Raw genomic sequence first — 17,338 nt, forward strand, 5'->3', positions numbered from 1 at the left:
GGGAACAAACACCATGGAAATCTTCCTCTTTCGGCCAATGAAGGTTAAGAATCCATTTCTGTCTCTCTGACATGGTGGTTCTCAACTGGGGTGATTCTCCTCCCTAGGGGACCTCTGGCAATCTTTAGAGACATTTCAGACGGTCCCAACTGGGTGAATGCAAGTGCTACCGGCATCTAGGGGGCAGAGGCCTGGGATGCTGCTGACATCCTACAGGGCACACGACAGCTGCCATCCCAAAGAACTATCCGGCTCCAATGCCAACGGCGCTGAGTTTGAGAAGCCCTGCTCTAGAAGAGCCCAGAGAAGCAAGAGGGTGGTGACAGCCTCCCCACTATCACAGGGGCATCCTTTTGGTGGCCAGACCATCAGAAGCCCTGCCCCCCACTGTGGTCCTGTTCTTTGTCTTTCTGGTCACACAGGCCTGTCCTCTCCCACGACTCAATCCTGCGGCTCCATCCCCAGGGTGCCCTCAACTCCACCTCAGCTCCTGAGCTGGCCGGTCACCTCCTGTATGCTCCACTCCCTCAGCTCCCCCAGCAGCATTCAGGCTCCTGCAGCGGCTCCCAGAAGACCATCCCCTGGTCTCACCTCCCTCACTGCCTCCTGCCATCTCCCTGCTTGGCCGCTTCCTTTACCTCTCTGGCCCTTTGTCATAGCCTCCTTTTCTGGCTTCTTCTTTCCCCAACCATTACAGTCTGGAATATTTACGGTTCAGCCTCAGACCCCTTCCCTTTCACTCCACCTCTTCTTACTCCCTAAGAATGAAAGCTCCACCAGTGCAGAAGTATCTAGAACGGTCCCTTGCACAGTTAATGTTCAGTAAACATCTGTTGAATGAATGAATGACTATGCCATCAATTTCGAGACTGTATCTTGGGCCTCGGTACCCCCTTGGAGAGCCTGGTACAGCAAACTACTTCTTCAACACCTTCCTTTTGATGTCCCCTGAGTGATTCAAACTCAAACATGCACTCCCTGCCACTATTCCGGGGCTGCCACCTGGGGGACCAGCATCACCATCCACCCAGCTGCCCAAACCAGAGGACTGGACACCCTGACACTCCCAGCTCCCTCTCCCCTCACTCTCTCCACATCAGTCACCAGACAAATCTACTTCGTACTCAGTCTTGAATCCTCATTCTCGAATCCGGCTGCAGCTTCCCATCCCCCTCACAAGCTGCCACAGTCTCTGCTTGGACAACAGCCTCCCAGCTGGCTCCACCTCAGCCCCTCCAACCCATTCGCCCCAGCAACAGTTGTCTTTCAAGCCAGAAATCCAGTCACATTGATCTCCTGCTCAAGCCCTGTCAGTGCCTCCGTGCTGACCCCTGAGTGAGGTCTCCGATCCTCACCGTGGCCCACCGGCTGAACCTGCTTATTAGTTTACAGCAAGATGAGCTCCCCAGGCTCTTTCCTGCCTTGAAGCCCCATATAGCCTGGGCCCCTGCCGGGACTCCTTCAACTCCCGACCCCCAGACCATGGTAGTCGGTAGTCTACTCAGTCCCCAAGCACCCCAGACCACTTTAATAACCCCATCACCCCAGGGGTTCCGATTTCACTCATCAGAGGGAGACCCAGGCCTTTTTTTTTTTTTTTTTTTTTTGAGACAGAGTCGTGCTCTTTCGCCCAGGCTGGAGTGCAGTGGTGTGATCTCGGCTCACTGCAACATCCACCTCCCGGGTTCAGGCGATTTGTGTGTCTCAGCCTCCTGAGCAGCTGGGATTACAGGCGTGTACCACCACACCTGGCTAATCTTGTATAAGGCATCTTTTTTTAAAGCCTCTCCAGTGATCTAACATGCAGGGCTGAGAACCACGGCTGGACAGCACCGAGGGCCATTCGGACTACTCTAGAAATCTCCTCCACCTGGCTTTGGTGTAGAAGCTGGAGGAATTTGTGCCCTTCTCTAGCTTTCACCAGGCCGAGGGTGACACTGGGTCACTCTTCTGGTGACCCTACTTCTTGGAGCTGAGTTGGAGGCAAAAGACCAGCCTCAGCCATGCTGCTGGTGATGACAGTTCCAGATGCCTCCAGCCACTGGGGCTGGTGCCCTGGTACCATCCTGGGCTGGGCTCACATGACTCAGGAGCCTGGCTCCACCAAGCCTGCCTAAATCCCGCACTGCAGGCTGGGCTTGGAGCACAGCCCCATGTCCTACGCCATCTGGCTCACCTCCTTTCCTCTCTAAAAGCCTGACAATGGCATTGAATAAAAGGCTATTCCACTTCAGGGGAAGATAGTAACTCAGGAAGCAAAAAATGAATTCAGTTTTGTGGAAAAACATCAACACTGACCTGTCTGTTTCATGTCAGAAGCATCAGCAACCAGTATGAAGGGGCAACCTTCTTCATTTCTTTTAAGAACAGATCCAAAGGTCAGGAAAAGGAGGAGAGAGAAGGGAAAGAGAAGGTGGCTGCTTTGACACTTGAATGGCATGAAAGTGAAAAGCCGGGGCTGTGGGAAGAAGAGGAGAAAGCGCGCCGCCAAGGCTGACCTGATGATGAAAGGGCCTCTGACCTCCAGGAGCTTCCGTTCGCTGCTGAATCTCTTGAGAAGGTTGATCATGAACTTATAAAAGTAAGAATTCATGGTGGGAGTGGAAGGAGAACATTCTAAGCCTTTGGTACCTGTAGAGAAAGGGACAGAGCCAGCATTTCTTCTGATTATGCGTCCACAGGGTGATGAGCTCCACACAGAATATAAACAACTATAAATGCCAAAAAGATGTGTGAGGGGGGTGTTATAACAAGACGAGGGGAAATCTCTAATCAAGAGCCATGGAGCAACAGAGAAAAAGGCAAGTCTGCACAAGAAAATACAACTTGGCTTACTGCAAAAATGCCCATTAGTTAAAGTCCTACTCGTAACTTGAAAAAAAAAAAAAATCCCATTACTGTCCACCCCTTCATCCAAGCCCAAACCACTTAGTGAACATCTCATGTGTGTAAGACCCTGCTAGGTGCTATGAATTTTTTTAAAAAACAAACTCTACGCATTACCCCAATAAATGAAATACACTTGAGATCTATTTGGGCCTTTAAGGACAAACAAGAAGTCAAAGAGAAGAAACAGATAAGGTACTTGTGTCAATGGGTCAAGTCATTGTGGCTCAATGGTCAACAAAACTGACGGACCCACAAGAGGCAAAAGCCAAGCTCCTTTCCTAATATTACCTGAGGAAAAGAAACGATGCGCACACCCACTCGATTACAGAAAGCAGACACTGACAAATGTTACAAAGCGTTTTCGGCTTTACTTTTGAAATCAAAAGCTCTTTCTTCCTCATCCTCAGGCAAAGATGCTCTTTTAGGATATAGCACTCTGAAAACTTTCAAAGCCTGAGGTGACTTTCTAACCAGGAGCACAAATGTCTCTGACGTGTGTCCCAGCTAGAAAACACCGAGGTACAGATACCACCACCCCTCCCAGCCCTCCCTTGCACACATGCCCCTTGGTAAAGTACCCAGCACCAAGGTGACAGGTGAAGGGCTGATGGAATACTTGGATGGTCTGGGGAATCGTATCTGTATGCCCCTTGGGGTCTTCCCTGGACATCCCTTCTAATATATGACAACCTCCACAGCTCTGAAAGGAGTTACCAAAGGATGGAAGGAATCCTTACTCACTCTGCCTGAGGCAGGAAATTTTTTTTTTGTTTGTTTTGTTTTTAAGACTGAGTCTTGCTTTGTTGCCCAGGCTGGAGTGCAGTGGTGTGATCTTGGCTCACTGCAACCTCCGCCTCCTGGGTTCAAGCTATCCTCTTGTCCCAGCCTCTTGAGTGCTGAGATTACAGGCATGCGCCACCACACCCAGCTAATTGTATTTTTTTTTTTTTTTTTTTTTTTTTTAGTAGAGGCGGGGTTTCACCATGGTGGCCAGGCTGGTCTCGACCTCCTGACCTCAGGTGATCCACCCGCCTTCGCCTCCCAAAGTGCTGGGATTACAGGCGTGAGCCACCACACCCGGCCCGAGGCAGGACATCTTTAAAAAGAAAACAGCTTTATTGAGATATGATCCATATACCATAAGGTTAATCCTTCTAAAGTGTACAATTCAATAGTTTTCAGGACATTCACAAAGTTGTGCAGCCATCACCACTAATTTCAGAACATTTTTATCAACCCCTAAAAGAAACCGCATACTGATTAGCAGTCATTCACCGTTCTCACTTCCACGGCCCCTAGAGATCACTCATCTACCTTCTGTCTCTATGGATTTGCCTATTCTGGATGTTTCCTATAAACAGAACTAAGCAGTATGTGGCTTCTTTCACTCAGCATGTTTTCAAGGTTCATCTATGTTGTAGTATGTATCAGTTCTGTATTCATTTTTAGGGTTGAATAATAATAGCCACTTTATGGCTATTCCATATTTTGTTTGTCCATTCATCAGCTGGTATTTTCTCCCATTCTGTTTTTTTTTTTTTTTTTTTTTTTTTTTGAGACAGGGTGATACTATAGTTTGATTATTTGTCTCCACTCAAATCTCATGTTGAAATTTAATTCCCAGCACTGGAAGTGGGGCCTGGTGGGAGGTTACTGGATGATGGGGGTGGATTTCTCACGAATGGGTTAGCACCATCCCCTTGGTGTTATCTTTGAGAGAGCAAGTTCTCCTGAGATCTGGCTGTTTAAAAGTGTGGGGCACCTTCCTCTCACTCTCTTGCTCCTGCTTTGGCCTCCTCTGCCTGCTGCCCCTTTGCCTTCCACTATGATTGGAAACTTCCTGAGGCCTCCTCAGAAACCAAGCAGATGCTAGCACCATGCTTTCCATACAGCCTGCAGAACTGAGAACCAATTAAATCTCTTTATAAATTACCTACTCTCAGGTTTTTTTTTGTTTTGTTTTGTTTTGTTTTTTTTTTTTTTTTTGGAGACAGAGTCTCGCTCTGTCTCCCAGGCTGGAGTGCAATGGCACGGTCTTGGCTTACTGCAACCTCTGCCTCCCAGGTTCAAGTGATTCTCCTGCCTCAGCCTCCCGAGTAGCTGGGACTACAGGCGTGTGCCACCACACCTGACTAATTTTTTGTATTTTTAGTAGAGGTGGGGTTTCACCATGTTAGCCAGGATGGTCTCGATCTCCTGATCTCGTGATCTGCCTGTCTTGGCCTCCCAAAGTGCTGGGATTACAAGCGTGAGCCACTGCGCCCAGCCATGTATTTTTTTATACTAATGCAAGAACAGCCTAATAAACAGTGTCTTGCTCTGTTGCCCAGGCTGTAGTGCACTGAAGTGATTACAGTTCACTGCAGCCTCAAACTCCTGGGCTCAAGCAATCCTCCCACCTCAGCCTCTCAAGTAGCTAGGACTACAGGCGTGTGCCATCACACCCAGCTAAATTTTTTCTGAGATGGGGTCTCCCTATGTTGCGCAGGCTAGTCTCAAACTCCTGGGCCCAAGTGATCCTCCTGCCTTGGCCTCCCAAAGTGTTGGGGTTATAGGTATTAGCCACTGTGCCCAGCCTCTTTTTATTAAAAAAATTTTTTTGAAGCACAAAATTTTTAACTCTGATTAAGCCCAATGTATCTATTTTTTCTTTGGTTACTTGTGCCTTTGGTGTCATAGGTATGAAATTATTACCTAATCTAAGGTCATAAAGATTTGCTGATGTATTTTAGGTCTCTGGTCTATTTTGAGTTACTTTTTATATACAGTGTGAGGAAGGGGTCTAAATCCTTTTGCATATGGATATTTAATTGTTCCAGTATAACATGATATCTTAATAGCCAATTCATGCCAACAGAGGCATCTGGAGCCATCGTTTTCCAGGCTGGCCCCTTTCTGGTCCAGAAGTTGTGTGGGAGCCTTTACTTTCTCCCTGGACCAGGGAGGAAATGGCCAGGAACAAGCATAAGACAGGCAGGATGTGGAGGCTCTGGGAACCAAACTTGGCCAGAAGCATCATCCCAAAGCACAAAACAAGAATGTGCAGAACCATCCAGAGTATTCCAAGTTAATCTCACGGTGGCGCCTGGACAGACAGACTGTATTTGACGCCAATGGGCAGGAAGCAGCAGCAAGACTCTCCTCCCAGGAGCTCCGTCTTTTTTTCTGAGCTCAGACTTCCTTTATGTCCTCTCATGGTCCTTCCAGGGAGATGGTTGGGTCTAGAAAAGGCGTCTTTCTGTTCTGTCTTCCCAGCTGTGAATCACTCTATAAGGGATTCCTCACCAAGAGCCACACCTCCAAACTGTAGCATCCTCAATCCCAAGAACCTCCTAGACAGCTCGCTTGAGCGGCGTGAAGGAGCCCTGAGTGAGAAGGCCAGTTCAAGGAAAGGCCTCATTCCACTTCTTGTTTGGACTGCATTGTTCTGCATCCCTGCCTGAATCAGCCTGGCTCGGGAGGTCCTGAGTGACTCTGGAACGGCAAACAGTCTCTGTTCCCTGGCCCAAAGGGGCTGTTTGCAGAATCAAGTGTCACATTCTTATAGATCGAGTTACCCCAGGCCCAGCTGGGGCTGATCTCTAAAGAGGTGGCTACAGAGACAGCTGTTGAGACAGCCCTGCCTCACTGTTCCCACCCTCAGGAGATGAATTTGGTAGGCTGTGGTGGCCTGGCTGGAGGGCACTGGCTTCATGCTGCCCACATTGGAGGCACCCAGTTCACTGCAAGCTTCTCCCAGGTGCTTGTTTGGAGTGGGGAGAGGTGCGGGGCCGTTCCAGCCTCACAGGGGCAGTAGGAAGCACTGAGCATGGTGTTTAAGCCTCAGTTTCCTCGTCTATAAAGTGAGTGCAGTAAGAGCCCCTATTAAATGAGATAAAAACATGTAATGTGCTGGGTCTGGAGCCTGCTGCACAGTCTGCACTCAATAAATGGGGGCTCCTTTTTATTAGCAAGTGTCCTATAGCACAGAGCACTGCGCAGGGCAGACTGTTCTCATTCTGAGTCTCAGAATGGATGTCTGGGAGCTGGTCTGAAATGTCTGAGTGGGAGATTTCATTTCTGGCACAAATTCACAGTGCTCTGTCAGGATGCTTTGAGGAAGAAGGGGGGCCATCTGTGACCCCCACACATCTGGGGAGGGAGATCAGCCCATCTCTCCGCTGGCAGTCTGGCCAAAGATGGCAGAAGAGAAGGCCTGGGCTGCTCTGGACACAACTCTGGTCTCCTTAGCCACAGCCCCCAGTGTGGACCCAAAATGGACTCTCAATATCCAGGCTGCCCCTTGGACCCTGGAGCTGAGGCCCTTAGTGGAAGGGAGGAGGAGGGCAGTGTCACAGCTGTGAGAAGCCACAGCAAGCGATTCACATCCTCAGCTGAGTGCAGCTCAGCCCTCACAGTGCTCCCACGGCTTAAAGACTTTCTGCCCTCCCCAAGACAGGGTTGGGAGCCTTGGGAGGGGCTGCATTGAGACCAGAGGTTTGAGGAGGGCAGTCTTTTCCCAGCAGGGGAGGTGGGGAAAGGGGCCACACTTGAGGGGGCAGGGAGGGCGGGCTGGACAGGGATGGGAAAGGCCTCAGTGCTCAGCAGGACAGGGTGGGGGCTGCTCCCTCTTTCCCAGCCTCAGTGGCCCCCATCGCCCCCAGCCACTCTGTTGATCTGAGCTGCCCTTTGGCTTGAGACGCTCTCTGAGGCAGGGCTGCAGGCTCAGGAGGAGGAGATGGGTGGAGAGAGAACAAGCTCGCCCCGGGAGGGAGACTACAGGAGCAATGGGCCCCTCAAGTATGCTGATTTCCACCTCACTGCTGCCTACTCTTCCGCCCACCTCCGGCTCTGGCTCATCTGCTCTTGTAAGCAGGGTCCTGGGCTGGATGCTGCAGGCGCATGAGGAAAGTGGGAGCCGGGACAGGGCAGCTCAGGGCACACCCTCCAACACTGCGCTCCGAGGACCTCAGCGGTTTTACTCTGGGGCGCCACTGAGGCACAGCCCCCTGGAGATGGTGGGCAGCTGCTGCAGCGGGGGGGCGAGGGAGAGGGGGGCCCACAACCTGGCTGTGTGTCTCGGGAGACAGGCTCTCTGTGAGGGGCCCAGGAGAGTGGGATTTCCATTCCCCAATCCTGCAGAGGCAGGAGCATGAGGGAGAGCGCCATCCCTCAGCCGAAGGCCGCTGTGCCTTGAATTTCTGGTTTGGGCAAGCGAGGAGCCTGCCAGGCCCTGGCAGGAAGTGCACATGACTGGCGGCTGGCCAGGGGCAGAGATGCACTCCACACAGAAATCCAGGCTGGCGGGGTGGGCGGCCGGGGAGCCAGCCCTGCAGATGTTACTAAGTGAAACCTGATGTGGTGACATGAGAATCCACAGAACGTCTCACAAACAACCTGCCCCGGGATGTTTTGGATTGAGTTTTGTGGTTATGACGTGAAGGAACCTCACATGTCAGGATAAAAATAGCCCTGGCTTCAGTAGATAACGCGAGTTACAGTTCAACAGAACCAGATGTGAAAACGTCAGCCACCCAGTTCAGGCCCAGCAGGGTCCCTGCTCCACTCCGGCCTCCCTCCCTGCTGGAGTCGGGGTCCATGTACCTGGACAGCTGTGGGCTCAAGATCCGCTGCCTGAGGATACAAGGGAAGGGCCAGAGGCCGCTCAGGGCACCCAGTGTCCAAGGGACCACATCCGATCCAGACTCTGTCGCTGACTATCAGGGCAGGGGAGGCAGCGCCGCCTTCTCCGAGGCTGGCTCCTCTCCTGTGAACCAGGCAGGGCTAAAGAGCATCAAGTCGTGCTTGGAATAGGAAGTGGTCCACGGAAGGGGTGGGTGATAGAGAGGCTGGTATAGAACCAAGAGGACAGGGTGGGGAAGGGGCAGTTTCCCCCCAGAATCAAGTGCCTGGGAGAAAGGGAGGCTGAGCAGGGTCTTGGGGGTGTAGAGTCTGCAGAACTGGAGAGGGCACATAGCTACGTAGACAAAGGCCGCCGCAATGGCACCATCTTGGGAACCCACCCAAGGGGCGATCACTTTCTCATCTGTGGGCCGGCCTGGGTCAGCAGGACAGGAGCGCCGGAGGCATCAACCATAGCCAGGAGACTCTGCAGCTGCTCAGGTCAGAGCGAGAGAGAAGCTGATGGGACGCAGCAGGGCCCAGCGGGGACTTCCAGCTGACACGGCAGTGGAGAGGTCACATAGCAGTCTGCCACCGGTAAAGAGCTGTTGCTGCAGGGTGAGGGCTGGGGCCAAGGGCAGCGAAGAGAGGGTGCGGAGGAAGGCTCCCAGGGGCAGGGGGCCTGGACTGCTGGGGCTTCCAAATGGACAAGGGAGGGCCTGGCAGCACGGGCATGAGAGGATGCCGTTCTGGGCAGCAGTGCCTGGGGCCTCAGGCTCAGGTGATTGGTGCCCCTGCCTTCCATTATTTTAATGAACTCTCAAAAATGGGTACTGACCCTTACTGGGCACCTGGTGCCAGGGATTCCGGGATAAGTAAACTTGGCCTGTGTGGCCTGCCATGACGCTATTCAAACTGAGCTGATCACACAAATCACCCAGCACTGGGCGACGCTGAGGAGCCTCCGCCTGCACTTTCAGCGGGGGGGTCTAAGGGGTCACAGCCAGGAGGGAGCAGAGGTGAATTCCACCACCCACCCAGGCAGCCTGAGACAAGCAAGTGGGTTGGAACAGAGGGGCAAGAGAAGCTGGGATCTCCAGGGAAGCCTCCCAGAGGTGCCCGCTGCACTGGCCTGTAATAACCAGGACACAAGCAAAGGCCCCCTTCACATGCAGGGGTTAGCTTAGCTCTTGCCATGTGGGAGCTCACAGTGCCCCCAGGCACCCCAGCACCTGGTTTATGGAGAGGGAAGAGGTGGCAGTGAGGGAGGACCCTTGTCCGAGGTCATGGGATGGATGGGCAGAGCAGGGCTGTGAACCTAGATCCCTCTGACCCCAGTGCCCGTGATCCCTAATGCTGCTTCCTGAGGCTGGGAGGGGTGAGTGGGAGGAAGGGGCTTCAAGAGAAACAAGTGCTTTCCTGGGGCTGGTATGGCTGAAGGAAGTGGTGGCAGGCAGCAAAAGACAAGAGATGAGGCCCTGCCGTGGCCTGAGGCCAGGAAGGGGTCTGTGAAGTCACTGTGAAGAGAGGAGAGATGCCTCCATCACTGCCAGGCTGTGGCCATGGCCTGGCCCCTCTCCTTCCCTCTGGCTGTGGAAGCTTCCAGTGCTGGTGCAGGTGGGATTCCTGAGAGTGGGGTGAGGAGTGTGGGCTCTCAGGCCAGGCTCCTGGCCCAAACAAGTGGGGAATGACACAGTGCTTGCCTCTCAGAGCTGCTGTGAGGAGCCCAGGGGCTCCCCCAAAAAGCCAGCACCCGTGAGTGCTCAGAGCAGGGCAGGGCCTAATGTGACCTCAGCCAGCGCTGGCAGCCATGATGATTGCTGCTGTGATTACTGGGGAAAACGGCTTTCTGGCTTTCTGCTAGAACTTGTTTCTGTCTGGTGACATGAAGATGCTGCTGATATTTGGCTACAATACATTGTCCTGGGCTACAAGGAATGAAACCAAATAAGAACAGGTCATTATTACCCATTTTTAGAGCCAGGGATAAAAACACCTTGGACCACTGAGCCCCACGAGGTATACTGACATGAACAGTTTTTTTGTTTTATTTTTTCTGAGATGTAGTCTCGCTCTGTTGCCCAGGCTAGTGTACAGTGGCACGATCTCGGCTCTCTGCAACCTCCACCTGCTGGATTCAAGCGATTCTCCTGCCTCAGCCTCCCGAGTAGCTGGGGTTACAGGCACGCACCACTATGCCCAGCTAAATTTTGTATTTTCAGTAGGGACAAGGCTTCACCATGTTGGCCAGGCTGGTCTCAAACTCCTGACCTCAGGTGATCCATCTGCCTCAGCCTCCCAAAGTGCTGGGATTATAGGAGTGAGCCAACGTGGCTGGTGACATGAACAGTTTTTATCCCAGCAGCAATGGGCCCCGTGGCAGGCAAAGTCAGGGAAGACTGGGTTTTAAGGGCAAACGTCAGTCCTAGGGTGATCTTTGGCCTCAGACTGACACATTGCTGTGCATGGCTAAGGATCCTACAGGCTGATTGGGTCTCCCTAGGCCTGGCTGCACCCTCTCTGGCAGCAGAGATGTCCAGGCCCTGCGAGGACAGGCATGTCTCTAACAAAGGGCTTATCCCAGAGGCCTCCTCTGTCCTTTGAAGCTTTCTGCACAGGCTCAGGGTACGGCGGGCCCACAGGCCTGTTTGACATCCCTGTACCCAGAGCCAGCAGGACCTCCGCAGACTCCCCTGAGTAGAGACAGGAAATACAAAAGGAGGAGACATAGGAGACCCCAGGGATGGGAGACAGGAAAACGTGGTGTCCCTCAGCCAGCTTCCCTCAGAGCTGCCCGCTCAGGCCACCCCCCATCCTGTTTGCCCCCAAGCCACTCTCTCCCCCATCCTGGGGCTCTGCACAGGTCAGGAATGAGGGAGGCAGGGCGGGAGAAGCCTCTGCCTTCACCGCTCTGCGAGGGAGGGAGAGATGTTTATGCTAGGCCAGGCGAGAGGAAAATCCCATGTGGGCAACTCTGCCTCAGGGGGCCCTGGGAACCATGGCTGTGGTGCATTTAGGCCAACACGGCAGCTACCCAGGCGTGTGATGGACTCGCTTCTCCACTGCTGCGTGTGATCTGCACCATTTGGTTCCCTCCAGATGCCACTGACTTCACCTTTGCTAGGCTCCCTGCTTCCGAGGCTTTCCAGACAGTCCCTTCACGCCTTTGGGCAATCTCCCCTACAGGGACACAGTACTGCTGCCTCCAAGTTCTCCAAGTTCTCAGGGCTGCGCCCTGGAGAGCCAGAGGCAGGCAGAATCCAAACAGGAAGAGGGTATGGCTTCACAGCCTTGTCCATGTGCATGGCCAGATGGAAACAGACAGAAAGAGCCCCTTGCATGCCTGAGAAGCAGTCTGGGAAGAAGCAGCTTGTGGAGGGATGAGTGTGTACTTCCTGCATGCCTTCGGACCTCAGCACCACCCCACACATCCTCAGTGCCTGGCGCGTGCCCTCCCGGGGCAGCAGAGGTGGGAGGGGGGGCAGGGCACGCTCTGGCTCCCCTGGCTGTTTTCTTACTGGTTTAAGCTGACCTTTTAAAATCATGGCCCCATTTGTAAAATCTGATGCTAGCTGTGGACACGCGCATGTGCACACACATGGATCTACTTGGAGCCTTGAGGCCCACACGTGAGTCTCAGGTTAAGAGCTCCTGGCCCAGAGAGTTGTGGATTCTCCTCCCGCAGCCCCCAGTGCTCCTTGGCTGTGGATTCTTGAAGCAAGAAGTGTGACTGGCTGCATGCACTTCCTTGGTGTTCTTTCCAGGATGGAGTTTCTTCCCATCTGGCATGCTTTGCTGTTTTTCTATGAATTCCAAGTGAGTCCCTGGCTGATGTGAGCTAATCTGACAGCCTTGGTGAGTTGGGGCAAGAGTCTCTACTGCCATAGCTTCGTTCATGGCCCGCCTATCTTGGCATGGCCAGGAGCTGGGGTTCAGAGTGCCCTGCCATATAGTGCCCCCGGCCCTGGTGCCCAAGCAGCGCAAAGGGCTTGATGCTGCAGGGCCCACCAGGGACCCCCTGGGTCAGGCTCTGCTCCCCCAGGGCACACATCCTACTCCCTCTAGCCCAGGCTGCCCTCGGCAGTCTCCTGGTCCTCCTTCCATGAGCAGGAGCCTGAATCATAGTCATCAGCTTCTCTGTGCCCGGGAGGAAGAGATAAAACATAGGGAAGACAGGTCACAGAGGGCCTGGGAGGCCTGGGTGTCCTGGCCCTGTCACAAGGCTGTGCTGCCTTCAAGTTCTCTGCTGCTGCCACTTTGAGGAGGAGAGAAGAGGCTGTGGCACCTGCTTCCTGGGGAGGGAGAGCCGAGGGTGCATCCCCAGGGATCCTCTGCCCAGGCCTCCTCCCTGCAGGAGGAGGAAGATTGGCTGCTGCCCATCTTCCGGTCAGTTCTTGCTGCTCCTCCCCACCCGATCCTCCCTTCCTAAGGAAGAGATAGCCTTTTCTCTCTTCCTTTCCTACCTCCTTCGCTGGGCCCCCCATGTGCTGACTTGGGGACACAGTATGGAGAATGGACTCGTTTGCTGAGGGACAGAGGGTGGAAGTCCCAGGGTCAGGATGTGGGAACCACTTCCCCGACCACGGCCACTGACTGCCTAGAACTGGGCTCCTGGGCAAGGCCCCCACGTGGGCCTTCTATAACTTGACCTGGCATGTCCTGGGGCACAGGCAGGCCTGCAGGTCTCTGGCCGCCCCTTGAACTTCTCAGGCACTGGGCCTGGTCTTAGGGCCAAACAGGGCTGGGGCGCCTCCCACTGAGGCCAAGGAAGTACTCTCAGGCTGGGACCAGCATGGCTGGGCTGTGGCGGGAGGCTGAGGCTGTAAGGCCTCTAAACCTTTATGACGCGTGAGGCTGCATCAAAGTGAGAGGTGAAGGGAGCTGGACTTCCTGGGTTGAGTGGGGACTTGGAGAACTTTTCTGTCTAGCTAGAGGATTGTAAACACACCAATCAGTGCTCTGTGTCTAGCTAAAGGATGGTAAATGCACCAATCAGCACTGTGTGTCTAAAGGATTGTAAACGCAACAATCAGCGCTCTGTAAAAACGCACCAATCAGCACTCTGTGTCTAGCTAAAGGATTGTAAATGCACCAATCAGCACTCTATAAAAACACACCAATTCAGCACTCTACAAAAACACACCAATCAGCACTCTGTGTCTAGCTAAAGGATTGTAAATGTACCAATCAGCACTCTGTAAAATAGACCAATCAGCAGGATGTGGGCGGGGCCAAATAAGGGAAAAAAGGCTGGCCACCAGAGCCAGCAGTGGCAACCCTGTTGGGTCCCCTTCCACGCTGTGGAAGCTTTATTCTTTTGTTCTTCACAATAAATCTTGCTGCTGCTCACTCTGAGTCCACACCACCTTTAAGAGCTGTAACACTTGCCGCAAAGGTCTGCGGCTTCATTCTTGAAGTCAGCGAGACCACGAACCCACCGGAAGGAAGAAACTCTGGACACATCTGAACATCTGAAGGAACAAACTCCTGACACACCACCTTTAAGAGCTGTAACACTCATCGTGAAGGTCTGCAGCTTCATTCTTGAAGTCAGCGAGACCAAGAACCCACCGGAAGGAAAAAATTCCAGACACAAAAGCATGGGCCGACAAGGAGCCTGATGTGGATGTCCAGAGGGGTGCAATGGACAGAGACCCCCATGGAGACACCTGAGATTCACTGGGAACTTTACTACCAAACGTGTCCTCAGGCATTTTCCAGGACTGCATCGCCAGAGGGAAGTGGCATCTGCCGGGGCCCAGGGAGAAGAGCTGGCCTGCTATCTGGAAGGGATGGAGGGGCGAGTGCTGGGGGTGCTACGGCCACCTTTACTTCCAAGGACTGCCCAGAAACAGCCTATGTGAATGATGCCGTCTCCTGCCTGGGCTGCCCGCCACGTGGAGTGAGCGCTATTTTTAGCTTCTCAGAGAGGAAGGGAATGGCCACCTAGTCTTCCATCTGTGAGATCCCAAGACCGAAGCCCCTGGATTCCAGACTGGAGAGGTGCTGCCTAGGCAGAGAGACCAGCAGCCGACCCAGATGGTTTTATGTTTAGCCAATGGCTCAAAGGCATCAAAGGTGCAGGGAGATGTAGAGAAAGTCCTGTGAGGGTCTCTGGAGGCTGCTAGAGGATGAGGGCTGCCTGCCTCTGGGGGGTCTTGAGGTGGGTGATCGCCAGTAGCAACCCACAGACCCCTCACACCCTGGCAGAGCTCCAGAGCTCCTGAGCAACAACCCAAAGGACTGCTGTGGTCCAGCCCAAGACCCGGCACTGGCACTAAGGCCCCTGAGGCCGGAACCTTCAGGAGAAGACTTACCGGAGGTGTTCAGTAGGCCGACTCTGCCAGGGGTGGGCACCTGGAGCTCTGAGTGGCTGGACCGGAGGTCAGGGCCATCGAAGGGGCCTGGGTCATCCGTCTGGCCTGCGGGGGAGGAAGCGATTTCTGCCAGCACCTCCAGGTCCTTCAGGATCACCTGGGGAGAGAAGCGGGGCAGGAGGGATGAGCTGTCCGCTGTGAGCTGTGCTGACCTGGGCAGAGGTGCGGTTGGCGGCACAGAGCCACCTGTAGGGGTGGGAGGGGTCTGCAGATGACAGCAGGCTGGGAAGAGCCACTAAGGCCACAGCTGGGGCATGCTCAGAAAAGTGAAACAAAGGATCCAGATTGAAGGGAACACAGACTGCAGTGAATGGGGCCTCTGGAGGAAGGAAACTGGAATCTGAGGTTCGGCGAGTCAGCTTCCCCACGATCCCTCTCCTCTCGGGTCGCTTGAACAGGGCTCTGAGGGTCCCCAGGAGTCACAGGACTCAGGAAGCAGGGTGTTGTCTGCACAGTGTGCATTTCAAGGCCCGCAGGCTGCGCAAGGCCCCCAAAGTGCCCTCCGGGCCATGTTCTACTGTGTGCGGTAGTCACAGCCCCACCCACCACTGGGCCACAGAACAGCTTCTTCTGCAGAGGTGATATCAGGCCACTGCAGACCCTAAAGGGCTCTCCACATTTGGCGTGCTACCCTGGTCTCCAAGGTAAAGGACTTCCTAATGTCAGCCATGTCAGGTGGTCCTCGGTGGCTCTAAAGTGTCCCTGCACAGATTTGGGTGGGGCAAGGCCCCAGCCTGACCACCTGCTTGCTTCTTCCAAGACAGAGGCAGAGTGGGGCGTGGGACCAGTGCCGAGTGTGAGTGCAGGTCAGCGTTGTGTCACAATGTCCCCAGGGCTGCTCTACAGTCCCCGTATCCTTAGAAGCTGTCTGTCCTCGCACAGCACCCATCTTTGCCCGGCACCAAGAGCAAGCAGGGCAGCAAAGTCCAGCCCACCACTCTGCTGCAATGGGCAGTAGGGAGAGACGCCAGGGCCCTGCCCTGCTGGGAGGGGCTTCACTCTGTGTGTGTGTGTGTGTGTGTGTGTCTGTGTGCATGCACCTGCCCCAGGGGCTGCTGAGGCTTCCTGGCCACCTTCTGCTGGCTGTGTTCATCCTGCAGGGGACTCCTCACACTGCAGGTGGTCGTCTGCTCTTTCTGCCCCTCCTCTCTTGCTCTGGGCTAGGGACTGTGCCTGTCCCCCCAAAAGGAGTATCTCCAGGACTGTCCCTGCACCCAGCAGATGCCCAACAAACATCAGTTGAATGGGTGGTTGCCTGCGCCTCTTCCTGGGCTACTCTGAGCCCAGGCCAAGAATAATCACGGCAACCGGGGGCTTCAGCCCTGGACCAGGGGAAGTGGGACAGAGCCTGATGGGCAGGGCCACGTGGGCCAGGACCGTCCAGGTGGCTGGAATATGGGAATACAAGATAAGGTTAGCACTGTAGGGCTCCTGCTGAGGGATTAAAATGTTCTGGAATTAGACGGGGGTTAACGATTGCAAAAAGCTTGTGAGTATATTAAAAGCCAGTGAATTCTATGCTTCAAAAGGGCAAATTTTATCTCGAAAACAAACAAAAAAGATAAGGCCTACCCCCTCGAAAGCCATTCCTGTCAATGCAAACACAGTGCCAGTGCCTCCCCCACACTGCCCGATTGTCACTTCTCCTCCTGATTCCTCTAGGCCAGCCCTGGCACACCTGGCTGGGAACTCCTTTGCTTGCTCACCCATTCCTGCCCCCTCAGTCTTCAAACAGTGTCACGTGTTGGCACGCCATCTCCCAGCCTCATCCAGGCAGTAGCTGGCACTTGCTCACACAGACTCACTCTCACAGACTCCCCTCCTACTGTCCAATTCTGTCCTTCCCTCCATCCCTCTCCCACTCTTGGAGACTGAGATGTCTGTGGGCCCCTGGGACCCTGCTCTGTGCCAGCGGCTGCGTTGGGTTCTGGGGCTGTACAGCCACCCCTGCCTGTGGCCCGGCACACAGAGAGCTGATGAATTCACGTGGCTGAGACACATGGCTGCCACACAGCCCAGTCATATGGCAGGAGCAAGGGGTGCCCCTGCACCCAGGCCAGGAGCTGGGGAGCCCTGGGTAGGTCTCAGCCTAGAAACAGGGAGGGCTGAGGCCTCTGGTCCCACTGAGGACAGAGCCTCCAGGGATTCTTTGCTTCAGCCACAGAAGAAAGACACAGGGCAGAGGGCAGGATGGGGAAGTGGCACAGCAATGAATGATGCCGCGGTCCTGCCCGATTCAGCCCCTGCACACCTGCCACGGCAGGATGTACAAAGGCCACGCACACCAATGCTTGCTGGACTGTCCAAGCACGGCCAGGGAGGGGACTCGAGACCAGGAAATGGAGGTGGGGGGAGGGTGGGAGAATGACTCATTCAAAATTAAACAGTGAGGCAACAGTCAAGCCAACAGCTCCTCAAACAGTTACCCAGAGAGCTGCCATAGGTATACTCCCACTCCTAGGCAGTTACCA

At 54.2% G+C, this 17,338-nt stretch overlaps 1 protein-coding gene across 2 annotated transcripts in view; it reads right to left on the reverse strand.

Moving 5' to 3' along the window:
* VAC14 (VAC14 component of PIKFYVE complex) overlaps nt 1–17,338 on the reverse strand; it is a 113,637-nt gene that overhangs the window by 41,873 nt on the left and 54,426 nt on the right. For both annotated transcript variants that reach the window (XM_055297970.2, XM_063611592.1), the window contains exons 13-14: nt 14,808–14,964; nt 2,499–2,631 (exon numbers count right to left, since the gene is read on the reverse strand). In XM_055297970.2, coding sequence (XP_055153945.1) covers nt 2,499–2,631; nt 14,808–14,964 — 290 coding nt within the window. The remainder of the gene's footprint in view (nt 1–2,498; nt 2,632–14,807; nt 14,965–17,338) is intronic.

This window comes from Symphalangus syndactylus, chromosome 11 (assembly GCF_028878055.3).
Source record: "Symphalangus syndactylus isolate Jambi chromosome 11, NHGRI_mSymSyn1-v2.1_pri, whole genome shotgun sequence".
Lineage (NCBI taxonomy): Eukaryota > Metazoa > Chordata > Mammalia > Primates > Hylobatidae > Symphalangus > Symphalangus syndactylus.